General features: G+C 33.4%; 1 protein-coding gene across 5 annotated transcripts in view; it reads left to right on the forward strand.

The window, feature by feature from the left end:
- Positions 1-13,884, forward strand: part of LOC126748475 (uncharacterized) — a 72,025-nt gene that overhangs the window by 17,825 nt on the left and 40,316 nt on the right. For 2 of the 5 annotated variants that reach the window (XR_007664712.1, XR_007664715.1), the window contains exon 4: positions 4,126-4,356. The exons of 1 other annotated variant lie outside the window; for it this stretch is intronic. Coding sequence is in view for 2 of the 4 variants with exons in the window: in XM_050457740.1 (XP_050313697.1) it covers positions 3,058-3,115 (58 nt within the window). In the remaining 2 variants the exon portion in view is untranslated. Of the gene's footprint in view, positions 1-2,926; positions 3,116-4,125; positions 4,357-13,884 lie in introns of those variants that run through there. 2 more of the 5 variants (XM_050457740.1, XM_050457750.1) reach the window with 2 other exon arrangements.

A 13,884-nucleotide genomic window follows, 5' to 3' on the forward strand; every position in this document is an offset into this window, starting at 1 on the left:
GATAATAAAGTGTCTTTTTTATATATAGGGATACAGAGCTACAATCTTGTGCAGAACAATGTTTTCTATATATTCTATAAAAGCTTCTAACAAATGTAAAATATTACTATGATCTAACTCTGCAAACATATCCCTGCTTTTATTAAATATTAAGTGTGACCCTATGGTTTAAGTATGAAAGTTTGTGTTTTTAGATAGTGCAGGATGTTCTGACATTGTTTTTATTACTGAACACTGGCTTAAGTTAGATGACTGTTTTCAACTAAATGACTATAAACGGATAGCCATGTAATGCAGGGAAAATTTTATTAATGGTGGGTCACTTATCCGGATTAAGGAGTCATCGAATTTCAATAACCAATTTGAAGCAGCCAATAAAATCAACAACTTCTGCCTCAGCAGAGGAATTTCGCTCAAGCCTTTCATCCTCAACAAAAATTATAACTGACTTTAACATTAACTTTCTTGATAAATCCTCTTTCTCACTGCTTTCAAATTTATTTGATACCTATGGTTTATGTATGCATATTAAAGAACATCAGACTCGTAGCAAGGCCCCTTAGTGATTATTTACGTTCTAATTACGAAAATGTGGTATGTTCGGTGATTAATGCAGGATTGTCTGATCACGAGGCTCACGATGGACGATTAAATCCATACATTACGTAAGTGGCATAATTAATCACCCAAAAAATTTAGCTCGAGTCTACATGCGTACTCCTGGTAGAATTTTTAGGACAGCTAACTTCAATAGGTTTAATCAGTTATGCTGAGCTGCAAATTGGAAAAAGTTACATCTGACTTCGGTCCCAATTGCCAGTTTTTAAGACTTAATGTGTGAAAATATCATTAAAGCTGTAGTATAACAAACCCAGGTTCGTCCTTAAAGAATGAAAGATGAGATAAGTCTTTTTTTAATAAACAAGAAAAAGTCGAACGAGAAAAAAATAAATAAATAAGAAACCAATACTCTCCCTACGTTGTGTTTTGTAACAGAATCACTCTCTCTTTTACTTACCTCGGATGCGCTTGACAAGACAAAACTAGGGAAACTTGGGGGAATTATTAGGATAGTATTAAAGAAAATGCAGTCTTGATAATACACCTACTTAGTTTATTTATGTCGAAAAATAATGCCGTACTCAGCCTGGAGGGGAAAGAGCACGGCAGAGAAACCCTCGATCTCAATTCCCTAAAAATCGAATCATGCTGAGTAATAAGTTCTTGCTTCGGTTACAACAAAAAAAATAAAGATAATTTATTTACTGTTCCGTTCTAATTCCTCATACATACTATCCATTTAAAACTGAAGAGAGTTGGGTTAGTTATCCAGCCATCACTAGAAGGTACTGAGGTCCCATACGGGAGGCTACCCAGCTATGAGTTGAATAGTTGAGTCAATATTCTAGGTATTATCACAGATAAACGGACAAATTCGCGAAACCTATATTTTTTTATCTGTGGTATGATTTACGTCTGAATATTCACCCAGTCAGGGTCGAAATGTTAGTTAGATTCAACAAGGCTCTAGCTTACTTTTGAAACACACAAATAATTTAAAAAAAACTAATTTCAAAAATATACCTAAAATTCAGTAAATAAATTATCTCAGATGATCACTTTAAATATTAATTTTCTCTTCAGCACAAAACAATTTTAGATAAATACGTGCATAAGTTATTTCCTCCTATTCACGCAAAATATTAAATTTATAAACATTAATAAAAATATATTTAAACATTGCCAATAAAAAAAAAACAAACAAACTAATAAGTTTTAAATTTACTAACCTGTAGAAAATCTCAAAAAAAAAAAACCACTTCAACACAAATTAAATACGATTCAATAATTTTTTAAAGTAGTACCCTCGACGGCTGAGTTTTACTTTCTGCCGTTCCCTAGTCGCGCGACCGAAAAACATCTCCGGAAAGCAACGCCCAGAAATGCTAACACAAACAACCCTCGGCGCATGAATAGGGCTGTTGTTATGCAATAAAAAAAAAATTAAAAAGATTTTTCAGACGACGCGACATGCTGAATCCCAAATCCAAACGAATAAAAAAATACTACGCCTGTAATTTAAAAATAGGTGGTTTTCTTCAAAGCCTTTCCCATACAATTAATTAAAACAAAAGTGAAAAAAAGAAAAGCTCTGGATTAAAACAGGCTCCTCCGCTCATTGAATTATGTTAAAAACTTCTCTAATCATCAGATTTAAAACCGATAACCTTTCAATTACAATGTAAAAATATAAGGTGAGGGTTCTTACAGATTATTTTTTTACCTGAATTAGTTTATAAGGTAACTCATTAATAATAAACATGCGCATCCTTCCGTGCTAGTGTAGTCAAAATTTATAATCTACAATCATAATATAATAGTATCAAGCGGTAATGAATTTTGTTATAACTATTAATGTTTAGATCTTGGAAAATTCTAAGTTAGGTGTGCTATTTTTTTATATTTGCTCTTTCATTTTGTATTTGTGTATTTCCTGTTTTGTAAATAGGTCTGTTTGACCTATAAAGCCTGTATTGTAAAATAAAGAAATAAACTTCAAACCCTTAAAAATTTCATGCTCCTTACAAGCCAGTCTTAAGTAAACCATTATAACACTACAAAAGAGTTGTTCTATATTTGATGTACTTACTGTAGGTACATGTGAACTGTCAACAGTAAAACTTTAAACAAGTCAATTTATTTCACTTTTATCTGTTAAACAAGTGCCGTTTGTTGCATTTTTTAAAAATGAACCGTCCTTGCGCTTGGTATATACGTAGCATATTTCATACATATGCCCCTTTTGTTTAGATAATTAAAAATGGCATAGGTAATGACGTCGAGTCGGCCTCTTTAACATAATGGTGCGCTCTATGCTTGGCTGAGCTTTCCATAGTATTTGGCCTGGCGTAACTTTAAATAGCCACCGACCGTCTTAGTAGCGCGTTAACCACTGAACGAACGTTACGGACGCGGGAATACTGTTTTTTCTTTTTAAATTCGCGCTTCTTTTCTGTTTTTTTTTCTTAATAGTTGTGAAGTATCCTGTGTGGTAGCATGGATCGGGTGTGGATTTTTGTATTCATTGGATTTGTTGCCGTGGTGCTGTCTTCTGGTGAGAATTTTAATTTAAACATATAAAAAAAACAAAAAGTTTAAATTTACATTAAAGGAACCAAACAATTGGGTCTTTTAGAATTCCCTGTGAGTTATCTGTTAAGATTTTCGATAAAAATATACATAATTTACATACATAGACATAATTTAATGCATCAGAATTGTCAATTAAATAATGAGTTTAAAATTTGTCTGCATTTCAAGTTCTGTAATGATAAATATCTCCAAACCTAACAAAGCTTGTGGATTTAAAAAAAAAATTCTTTATTCTTTCTTTACGAGATCAACCCCATTACAAAACAAAGAAATTCAAATACAAAATAATATTTTAAGCTAAGACCCAATTTAAGACTCCATAACAAAAATAAAACAGTCAATATGATATGTTGCCACATTCCAACAAGCAATATAAACTATTAAAACAATAACAAATAACAATCCATATTAGCCCAATATTTGAATAAAATTAACAATAAATAAAAATATATCAAATTATCTATTATCAATTAAGATCCTACATTAATCAATAGCAGGTCACTAATCCACATTATAACAACCGGGTTATGGAAATAACAAAAAAATAGTAATAATAATAGAAATAATTACCTGATGACACTAATAGATCTTTGAACACTGAAATTATATTAAACTTTTAATTTGCTTGTTAAAACTAGGCAAGGTAATGCCCAATATTTCCACTTCATTAGAATTAATAAATTTAAGTGTCCATTCAATAGGGGAGTGGGATGCAATGCTATGAAATGGTAGTGAAAATAATCTATTATGCCTAAAATTCCTAGATGGTATATTGAAAGATATTGCATCAAGAAATTCAGGATAGTTTAGCTGACCATTCACAAATTTATACAAGACCACCAAATCAGCGTAAACTCTTCTTTGCCTCAGCGTTGATAAGTCCAACAACCTCCGAGTATCATCATAAATGTGATCGTTGGGAATCCTCATACCAAGCTTATATCGAATAAATTTATTTTGGACCCTTTCTAGGTCAGTACAACAATTTGTGTAAAAAGGGGACCATATCGTTGATGCATATTCCAACTGTGACACAACAGGAGACATATATAGTGGTGGCCAAAAGTATGGAAACTTTTTTAATTTGTATTTTTTTTTAAGAAACCAGGAACTATAATAAAGTACTTAACTTAACATATTAATTTGAAATTAAACGTATTATAAAAAGAAAATTAAATAAAATTAATATTTTCTTGGCCAAAAGTTTGGAAACTGAAGAAAGTTATTACTAGATGCCATTTTCAGATTCTTGGAGAATGTGTATCTATCTATGAACTCCAAGGAGGCTGCAGCAGCGGTGTTCTGTGATCTGTCCAAGGCCTTTGATTGTGTGGATCATGGAATACTGCTGTCAAAGCTTGATTTTTATGGATTTAGGGGAGTGGCTTTGGGGTGGTTGAAGTCATACCTGTCTGGCCGCACACAGAGGGTGGTTGCATCTGGATTTTCGTCAGGGATAGCACATCTTAAATGTGGTGTACCTCAAGGGTCAGTGTTGGGTCCTATTTTGTTTTTATTATACGTTAATGACTTGAGCTCTCTATCACTGCATGGACTAATGGTTCAGTTTGCCGATGATACTACAATTCTGTGGCATAACAAAGATCAAAAAGTAGTCAGATCTCTCATAGTAGAGGACCTTCACAAAATTAAAGAGTGGTGCATCTGCAATCAGCTTGTATTCAATGTTGATAAGACTTTTGTTCTGGGCTTTAAGTGTAATGTAGAGGGTTTTTTGTTTGATGAGCAGAGCCCACTACATGGTAGGGATTATTGTCGATTTCTCGGCCTCTTCATTGATGAGAGTTTAAGGTTTGACAACCACGTTTTGGGCCTCGCTGCTAAACTTTCTTCTGGTTGTTTTGCAGTCAGGGTTGCCAGGCATGAGTTGGGGGGGTTGTTTGCTCGTTCAGTTTATTTCGCCTTAATAGACTCTCATATCCGTTATGGGTTGCCATTTCGGGGATTGTGCTCCAAGGGACTCCTTAACATAATTTTTACTATTCAGAAAAAAGCATTAAGGTATCTGTGTGGTGTTGGTCTGAGAGTCTCTTGTAAACCTCTTTTTGTAGCTGAAAGAATTTTAACAGTTTTCTCACTCTTTATATTGGAAACTGCAACACTTACATAAGTCCGTAAGTCCACCATCCTGTACCAGTCATAATACTCGTCAAGTGGGCAACTTATCTCTTCCAATCCCCACCTCCTCACTTACGAGAAACTCTCTTATATTTATTAGTCGTAAAATATTTAATCATGTTCCTTTTTCGATTAGGACTATTACAGACCTTAAAAAGTTTAGGAGAGAACTAAAGAAATTAATCTTACCAAAGGCTTACTACAGCATTGAAGAGTATTTTAACAATTCATTTTAATATTTAAAATTATTTGGTTTTGTCTTTGTTTATATAAAATATGCTTCTATGTACAATCAAAATCGATTCTGTATTCTGTTTTTGTCCTGTATAACCAATAAATACTTGTATTATAAATTCTAGGATTAGGAAGCTTTTAGCATAAGTTTGTAAACTTGGCAAATAAAGTATATTTTGACTTTGACTTGACTTTGACTATATAAATTACATCTAAATCAAAATCTGCTAATATTTTGTGGCATATCCCTCCGAATTTATTACTTCTCTACATCTTCGTGGCATAGAATCGACAAGTCTTGCACAGTCTTCACTGAAAATGGCAGCCCATTAAATTTTAATGAAAATATAATGGTGTATGGGAATTTAAATGAAACGAAAGTATATTTTAATACATCTGTATTCAACACGTTTCTGCTTAAGACTAAAATTACAAACTCACACCAAAAGCCTTTTTGCTTCATTTCAAAATGTCAAATAAATCAAATATGTTTGTTTGTATAACTGAACCATTTTCTTGACAACCTAAAAAAAAGGTCTTTTAGAGTACTTGAGTTTATTGCCACTTTTGCCTTTCTATTACTTTCTATGAGCCCTATGTCTAATTTATGTTTGCCGGTTTTTGTTTTCCTTTCGGAACCTGGTTTATTGGTTTTTGTATTAATATAAAAGAATATTAATTCTAACACAGCCCACTCAGTTTGCAGTATTTCCCACAGTTGAGCCTTGTTTGAAATCGAATGGTTTCGAATCTTCCTGTCCAAATGATCCCATAAATTCTCTATGGGATTCAGATCTGGGGACTGTGAAGGCCAATTCATTAAAGCAATGCTCTGTTGATTTAACCAGTTTTTCACAAATTGGGACTTGTGTTTAGGGTCGTTGTCTTGCTAAAACAACCATCTCAATGGCATTTCCTCCTCAGCGTAAGGCAACATGTTGTTCTCCAATATGTCTTTGTATAGAAAACGATCCATTATTCCATCAATTTTAACCAGGGGGCCAACACCTGATCGGGAGAAACAACCCCACACCATTACGCTTCCACCACCATGTTTTACCGTAGGCATTTGGTATTTGTGGCCGTATACCTTGTGCCTTTTGGTCCCCGGACATAACGTCTCCCGTTACTCCCAAATAATTGAAACTTACTTTCGTCACTAAGCAATACAGTATTCCAATTTTGGTGAGACCAGGTAAGATGATCTCGTGCAAATTTCAAGCGATCCTTTCTATTTTTCTTTGATATTAGTGGTTTCTTTACAGCAACTCTTCCAAAAAGCCCCACTTCATTTAGCCTTCTTCTCACCGTGCGAGCAGACACAGAAATCCCCATTTCACTCATTTCTCCAGAAATATCTATAGAAATTTTCTTTGGGTCGTTCATCGATATTCTTTTCATTACCTTTCTTAAGGTTTCTCGACATAACTCTCTATAAAGTATTAAAAAAAATGTGCGGATAATCTGTTTTTTGTTTTTTTTATATGTATATATTAATGATCCTTCACAGTGCAGGAGCTACCTCATAGGCCGAAATATAATGTACTGCAGCATAATAAAAGGTCTTTAGTGTGTCAGCATCTACAAAATCTCTAAGTTGAAAAATGACATAGGTACTATGAGCTTGTTTGCCAAATAATTAGTCTACCTGCTCATTGCAGGACAAATGCTTATCCAATGATAATGCCGAAACTCTTAGACGAGTCTTGTTGAATATGTAATTGAGGAATAAGCTTCTATCCTGGACAATACGAACAGGTGTGAAAAGGATAAAACCAGTCTCTGAACTGTTAGGACAAAGTCCATTTTGTTGACATCAATAAGAAATATCCGCTATGTATCTGCTAGCTCTCATATGAACAAAGTGATGGTCATTGAGATAATTGGTAGTCCTATGGTTTGAACCTTTGGTGTGAAGCTCAAATTACGAGACAATTTTACCACTAACCAAAACTCTTAAGAGAAAAGTTTTAAATTATTGCTATATGAATTTTTAAACATTGCTATATGAATTTATTTGTAAATTCATATAGCACACATTCATGATCATGTATTGATGTACTCTTTCCATTACAGTTTATTTAGTTGACATTTAATTTTAAAAAAAAGAAGGAGGTGGTATCCTTAAAGTTTCTGATCGTAGACTAATTTTGATCTAACTTGTCTATTTTTTTTATGCAAACAAAAAAACAATTAAAAATTAACAAAATTGCTTATTTTCCATATAAAACTAACAAAGAAAAGTACTAAGACCCGGGTGTCTTCCTTGAGAAAACATATTACATGTTTCATGTTTCTAAATCAATTAAAATCATCTTCTAAGAACATTCTTTTGTGCATCAAATACATTCCTAAAATATTCTGAGAGCAAATTAGCAATAGAGAATAGAGGACTGTAGACTAATATGACAAAAAATTGAGATAAATTACAGTCATTCGTTTTTCAATTTATGATTTATTAATGATTTCGCGATTTGATGGAGGGTTTTTGAATGTAAATCGTTAAGACATATAATTCAATATATATACTCGTTGAGTTGAACTAACGACAACGTGTTTGCACTTAAATTCATCCTTAGTAATCTCTGCGTTGTGGTGTAAAAATATTTTAAGCGGTTTCTATGTTGTGTCCAATTATATCTGCTAGTGAATAAGAATCTTCATCCTTGGATTTTGGTTGACAAAATTGCTTCTAACTAAGAAAGTTTTTGAGGCACAAGAATCATCCTCATACAGAATTGTTGGGAAAGAAATTCTCTTTGTTTGGCTTTTTGTGAAATTTACATTTTACTTGAAAATAATACTTTTTGTGATATCCAAACTATTTAAAGTTTTAATAAGTACTGTGACGATCAGCATCTATAGAACTCTTGTTTTTGAGGTCCATGGTATACTTTAATATAATACTGTCTAAATATTTGTATGGTAAACCCTGCATAAACATGCGATGAATAATTCAGGAAATACCATGAAAACCCTTCCGTCCCCACTTTAATTTTCTATACTAAAATCCATATTCATCCAGTGCAATTTTAACCTTATCACGTATGTTTTAACATAAGGCAACGTACAAAAAATTATATCCGTTTTACCCCTTGCCCCCCTCCCTCCCCCTTTAACGGTTCAGTGATTTACCGGCCCATGGAACCATCTGTTGCGCCGCTAAAGCGTGGCGGTGGAACCTGAACCTGAACCAAAACACCCCATTTGGTCTGACAAAACACGTGGGTGACCAGTTAATATAAGACTTATGTATGTGTGTGTAAAAATTATTGTACTAATATTAAATTTATTTCCTTTGGAACCTTAAGCACTTTTAATAGGGAATATTTTTCTAAAGATCAAGCTTTTGAAATTATAAGAATATTCTTATTAGACTTTACACTTTTTTTGTAGCAGCCTTATTTTTTGAGATATCTCCAAAAGTTGAACCCAAAAGTCTCTTCTCTAATTGTCTCTTAACATAATTGGCTGTAACTTTTTTTCTATTGCAGCTAGGAAGATGATTTAACCATTGTTCGATGGGATACAGTTGAGGGTATTTTGTGCCCATAAACTTTTTTTGAGAAATTATTAGTTTTTGCGATACAGCCAAAAGTTGGGCCCGATTGTCCCTCAACATAATTGGCAGTAACTTTATTTCTATTGCAATTAGGAAGATGATTTGACTATTGTTCGGTGGGATAAAGTGTTGGGCATTTTGTGTCTCTACACTTTTTTCAAGAAATTTGTTAGTTTTTGAGATATCCTGGAAAGTTGGTCCCGACAGTCTATTTTCTGATTGTCTCTTAACATAATTGGGAGGAACTTTTTTTCTATTGCAACTAGGAAGATGATTTAACCATTGTTCGGTGGCATAAACTTGAGGGCAGTTTGTATCCTTACACTTTTTTTGAGAAATTATTAGATTTTAAGATACATCCAAAAGTTGGTCCCGACACTCTGCTCTCCGACTGTCTTTTAACAAAATTGCCAGGAACTTGAATAATTTGAATCTATGTACTGGTTAGTGTGTCACAGCCAAAATGACGTTTTAAGGATACATCAAAATGATGAGATAGAGAGAGATCATGAGTAGTTAAAAGATGTCCCTGGAGGGACCTTAACTGAATCACTTCATCATCTTCCAGGCAATTGACGTCACTGTAGAGGGTCATTTTTCTAAGTGCAAAATGTGTGGATTGAAATAAGCACGAAAAATTTCTTTCATGCACTTGGCATTATTAAAAAATAAGAAGAAGGAAACTCAACTGCCTGTAAAAAACTTATTAATTTCTTCCAGGGAGTTAAATTGAATCAAGAAGAAGAATGTTGAGCTCTACTACCTGAAAAAGAAAAGATTTAGAATTTCTTAAAACGATCGGTAAATTGATTTTATAGTTCAACATTCGAAATGACGAGAATGAAGGATACTTAGCAATTATTGTACTGGCAGTTTTGCAATTCCTTCAATGGGCATATATCGTTGTAATGAAAAATGTATGGATTCAAGATTGCATAGGTTTGAAACAGTTAAGTTTTAATATAATGTATTCATGTTTTTTCGGACATAACATTGTCATAATACAGTGAAATCTCCCATTAGCGGACATTGACGGTACCAAGTTTATTGTCCGCTAATAGGAAGTGTCCGCTAATAAGAAAACCCAAATATGTAAATGTATGTACATAATTTTTATTAACTAACATATGTTTTATTAGTAACATAATTTTTATTAACTAACATGTATTGATGAAAATTACAAGTATAAACAAACATAGGTACATTGCTACCTTAAATACCAGAAAAAGAAAACTGAAATTTAAAATCCTTAAAAATTTGTTGCAAATATTAGATCTTATACCTTAAAAAAGTCAGATATTTTTGCCTGCTTCTTCTTTTTCATTTTTTCCTGAAAAGGCAGGTTTGAAAATGCGATTCGATATTTTTAAGGTGTTCAAAAGCGACAAAATCATTTTTTGTAAATTTTTTTAGATCATCAACACATTTTAATGCTTCGGCATCAGAATTCACAGTACTCAAAGCTTCTTCCCTTTCTTCCTCTTCTTCCTTTTCTTCACTATCACTTTCCAGCAAAATTGTATTTTGTACCTCATCAGCAATGGTTTCTAGACCTCCTTCAAATGTTTCCTCCGTATGAAGTTCTTGGTCCAATATAATAAAGTCATTATCTAATGCCTTAGAAATTTGGCCAACTTCCTGACAGTTTTTCCAGAATTCCGCTAAAGTTGCCAAAGGTAAGTCATCTTCTGGATCGTAGTCTTCTGCTCGAGTATCTCCTTGAGGTGATTTTTGGAAACCAGCTTTGACAAAACAATTTTGTATAGTGCGCGGGGTAACCTTATTCCAGGCGTTCTTAATAAAATACTGCAATAATAATGCCTCCAAAATGTTAATCGATTTTGATAAATCTGAAGCAGACGATACATCATCCATTTTTGATAGGATGTGCTTTAAAATCTGGCTTCTATAAAATAATTTAAAATTTTGTATTATACCTTGGTCCATGGGCTGACATACAGAAGTTGTGTTGGGAGGTAAAAAAAGTATTTTAATATTTTTAAGGTTAAGTTCTCTTGGGTGTGAACCGGCATTATCAAGAAAAGGTAAAATTTTTCGTTTTTGATAACCCATTTTTATTCTTATATCGATATCCAAAAGCCAGTCTGTCATGATAATTCTTGTCATCCAAGCTTGTGGTAATAACCAAGTGGTAAATTTTTTGAGGCTCGTGGGCGCGCAGCTTTTCTAATAACCAAAAGCTTTTCTTTGTCACCAGCCATATTGGCGCAAAATAGTATTGTTAATCGTTCTTTTGACATTTTGCCCCCTGTGCACTTCTCAACTTTAAACATTAAATTTTTATTTAGTGGCAAAGCTCTAAAAAATAAACCGCTCTCATCTGCGTTATAGATGTTCTCTGGCCTATATCCTAGCAACATTCCTGGTAGCCTCTCTAAGAACTGATTCACATCTTCTTGGTTTACATGTGCCGACTCCCCTAAGATGCACTTAAAGCTTATATTATGCCTTCTTCTCCACTTATTCAGCCAACCATCAGATGAGCTGAAATTGCGATGCCCCAATTCAATTGCTACTTCTTTCGCCTTCGTTTTTATTAGGGGCCCTGAGATGGGAATTTTTTGATTTCTTGCGCGGGCAAACCACTCAAAACAAACTCGGTCTATTTGGGCAGCTTCACCTTTCAATTTTGCTGATCTCCGATTTAAATTTTCTCCCGATTGCCATTGTCTTCGAATAATTTCTTTATTTTTTACAATCTCCGCCGCTTGACTTTTACTTATATTAAACCTAGAATAATATGTACATTGTGATCACAAAATACAAAAATTAAAATCCTACACCCATACCTTTCTCCCAGTTTACGGACATTTAAACTTTCCTGTTCTGCAATATTTACAACCTCCATTTTTTGCCTCAGCGTTAAAAAGTTTCTAACGGGCGCCATGTCACCTGCTTCAATTACAAGACGGTACTAAAACAATACATACGTGGATACTAAAGTGGCGTGATTTTTTTCCTGGAGTAACGTAACGGTTATTTTTGTCCGCTTTTAGAGATCCGTGTCCGTTGTTGGGGAATTTTGCGCGTTTTGGGGTTGAAAATTTTTGTCCTTGTCTGTCCGACAGAGCGTCCGCTAATGAGAATTTATTGCATAGGAAATTGTTCTTTAAAATCTCGTGACAAAAAATACTGTCCATTAATAGGACATGTCCAGTATTGAGAGCTGTCCGCTAAGAGGAATTTCACTGTATACTGATATAGTATTTCAACACAAACAGATTATAATCGGCTATAATCACACAGTTCTTAATTCATGAATGAACAAGTTTTCGTCGCGAAAACTACATTGTACTACACTATACAGATGCGCACATGTGTGGGTTTCCAGGTTTTTCTTTTTTCGGAAAATGGCTAGTTTTCCAGTCCAGAAAGATCTATTTAAATTTTGGTGTTTGTTCCTGAATTTTTTTTCCAAAATCCTTAGCGCGTTGAATTTATTTAGGGGGATAATGATGATTTTTTAATCGGTGATACGAGGGTGTTTCAGGATCTTTAGACTCCTTTCACTAAAGCGCGTCAAATATACTGGAAAAGAGAGTTTGAGCTTTGAAATGACAACTTGACATGAGGCTAAGGAACCGTTCAGTTCTCCGTCCGACCTAAGGGGTTATAATCAAAATCGCTAGGTGGCGTCACATTAACTGAGAAGATCTGAAGACATGGAAAATTATTCTAAAAGTGTGGAACAATGTCAATGAAAAAAGTTGAAATAATTTCTCATTTTATTCCAGGCATTTCGAATATATTTTTTATTTCTTCCTAGGTTCACATGTTCTTCCAGAAGTAATATTTTTAATTCCAGATTTGTGAAATAATTTTGTTAGTCAAGAAAATTGGAATGAAATGAAAAATAATAAATTTGTAATTTTTTCTAGGCATTTGGAATCGGTTAATTCCAAAATAATTTCCACTTTCTGGTGTAATTTGGCGTAATTTTTTCCAGGCATTTAAGGCAATGTTATGCGTATTCCAGGAAGTTAAAATAATTTCAACATTTATTGCAGGCATTTGGAATGTTTCTTGTTGTTCCGGGAACAACTTTTTAACTTCCAGATTTGTGAAATATTTTTTTTATGTTATTTTAGGCTTGAGAAGTGATCCCAAAAGCTTGAAAGAGATGCAAAATAACGTGAAATTATGTGAAAAATTATTTGAAATGTCTGGAATAACTTCAAAAGGTTGAAATAACTTCTCGGTTTTTTCACTCAAATAACAAACAGCAGTAAAAGTGGAGACTTATTTGGTTTTTTATTTGGTTTTATTGATACGACTGTATTTCAATTTTTAATATGACAAATTGCGGCTCAAATAATTTCACGTGCATTTGAAATGTCAACACCAAATCGACTGGAACAAAAAATTTCGAAATGTATACAAACAATATATACTGAGAAAAACTTGCCTCAAAACTTGAGTCGAAATTTGAATCACCCATTTAGGTTGAACAATGTAGAATTGCCAATTTTCATGTCAGGATGGTCGCATTTGAATATTTTCTGTTTCATTAATACTGCAACCTAAGAATCGTAAAAAAAAGAAAAAGAATACTGAGCTCACTATCTGCAAAAGAAAAAATATTTTTTTCTTCCAGGCAATTCAATTTATTGAAGAAGAAAAGGAGAACCTGTTTTGAGGGAGTTGTACTCACCCCACTGCCTGTAAAAAACAATAATTTGATTTTTTACAGCAGAACGTTTCTGTTTCTGGAAAGGAAAATATATTTATTTAATATTGACAGTACAGGGTCGACACTCTTATTCTTGGAAATATTT

Source organism: Anthonomus grandis, chromosome 2, assembly GCF_022605725.1.
Source record: "Anthonomus grandis grandis chromosome 2, icAntGran1.3, whole genome shotgun sequence".
Classification (NCBI taxonomy): domain Eukaryota; kingdom Metazoa; phylum Arthropoda; class Insecta; order Coleoptera; family Curculionidae; genus Anthonomus; species Anthonomus grandis.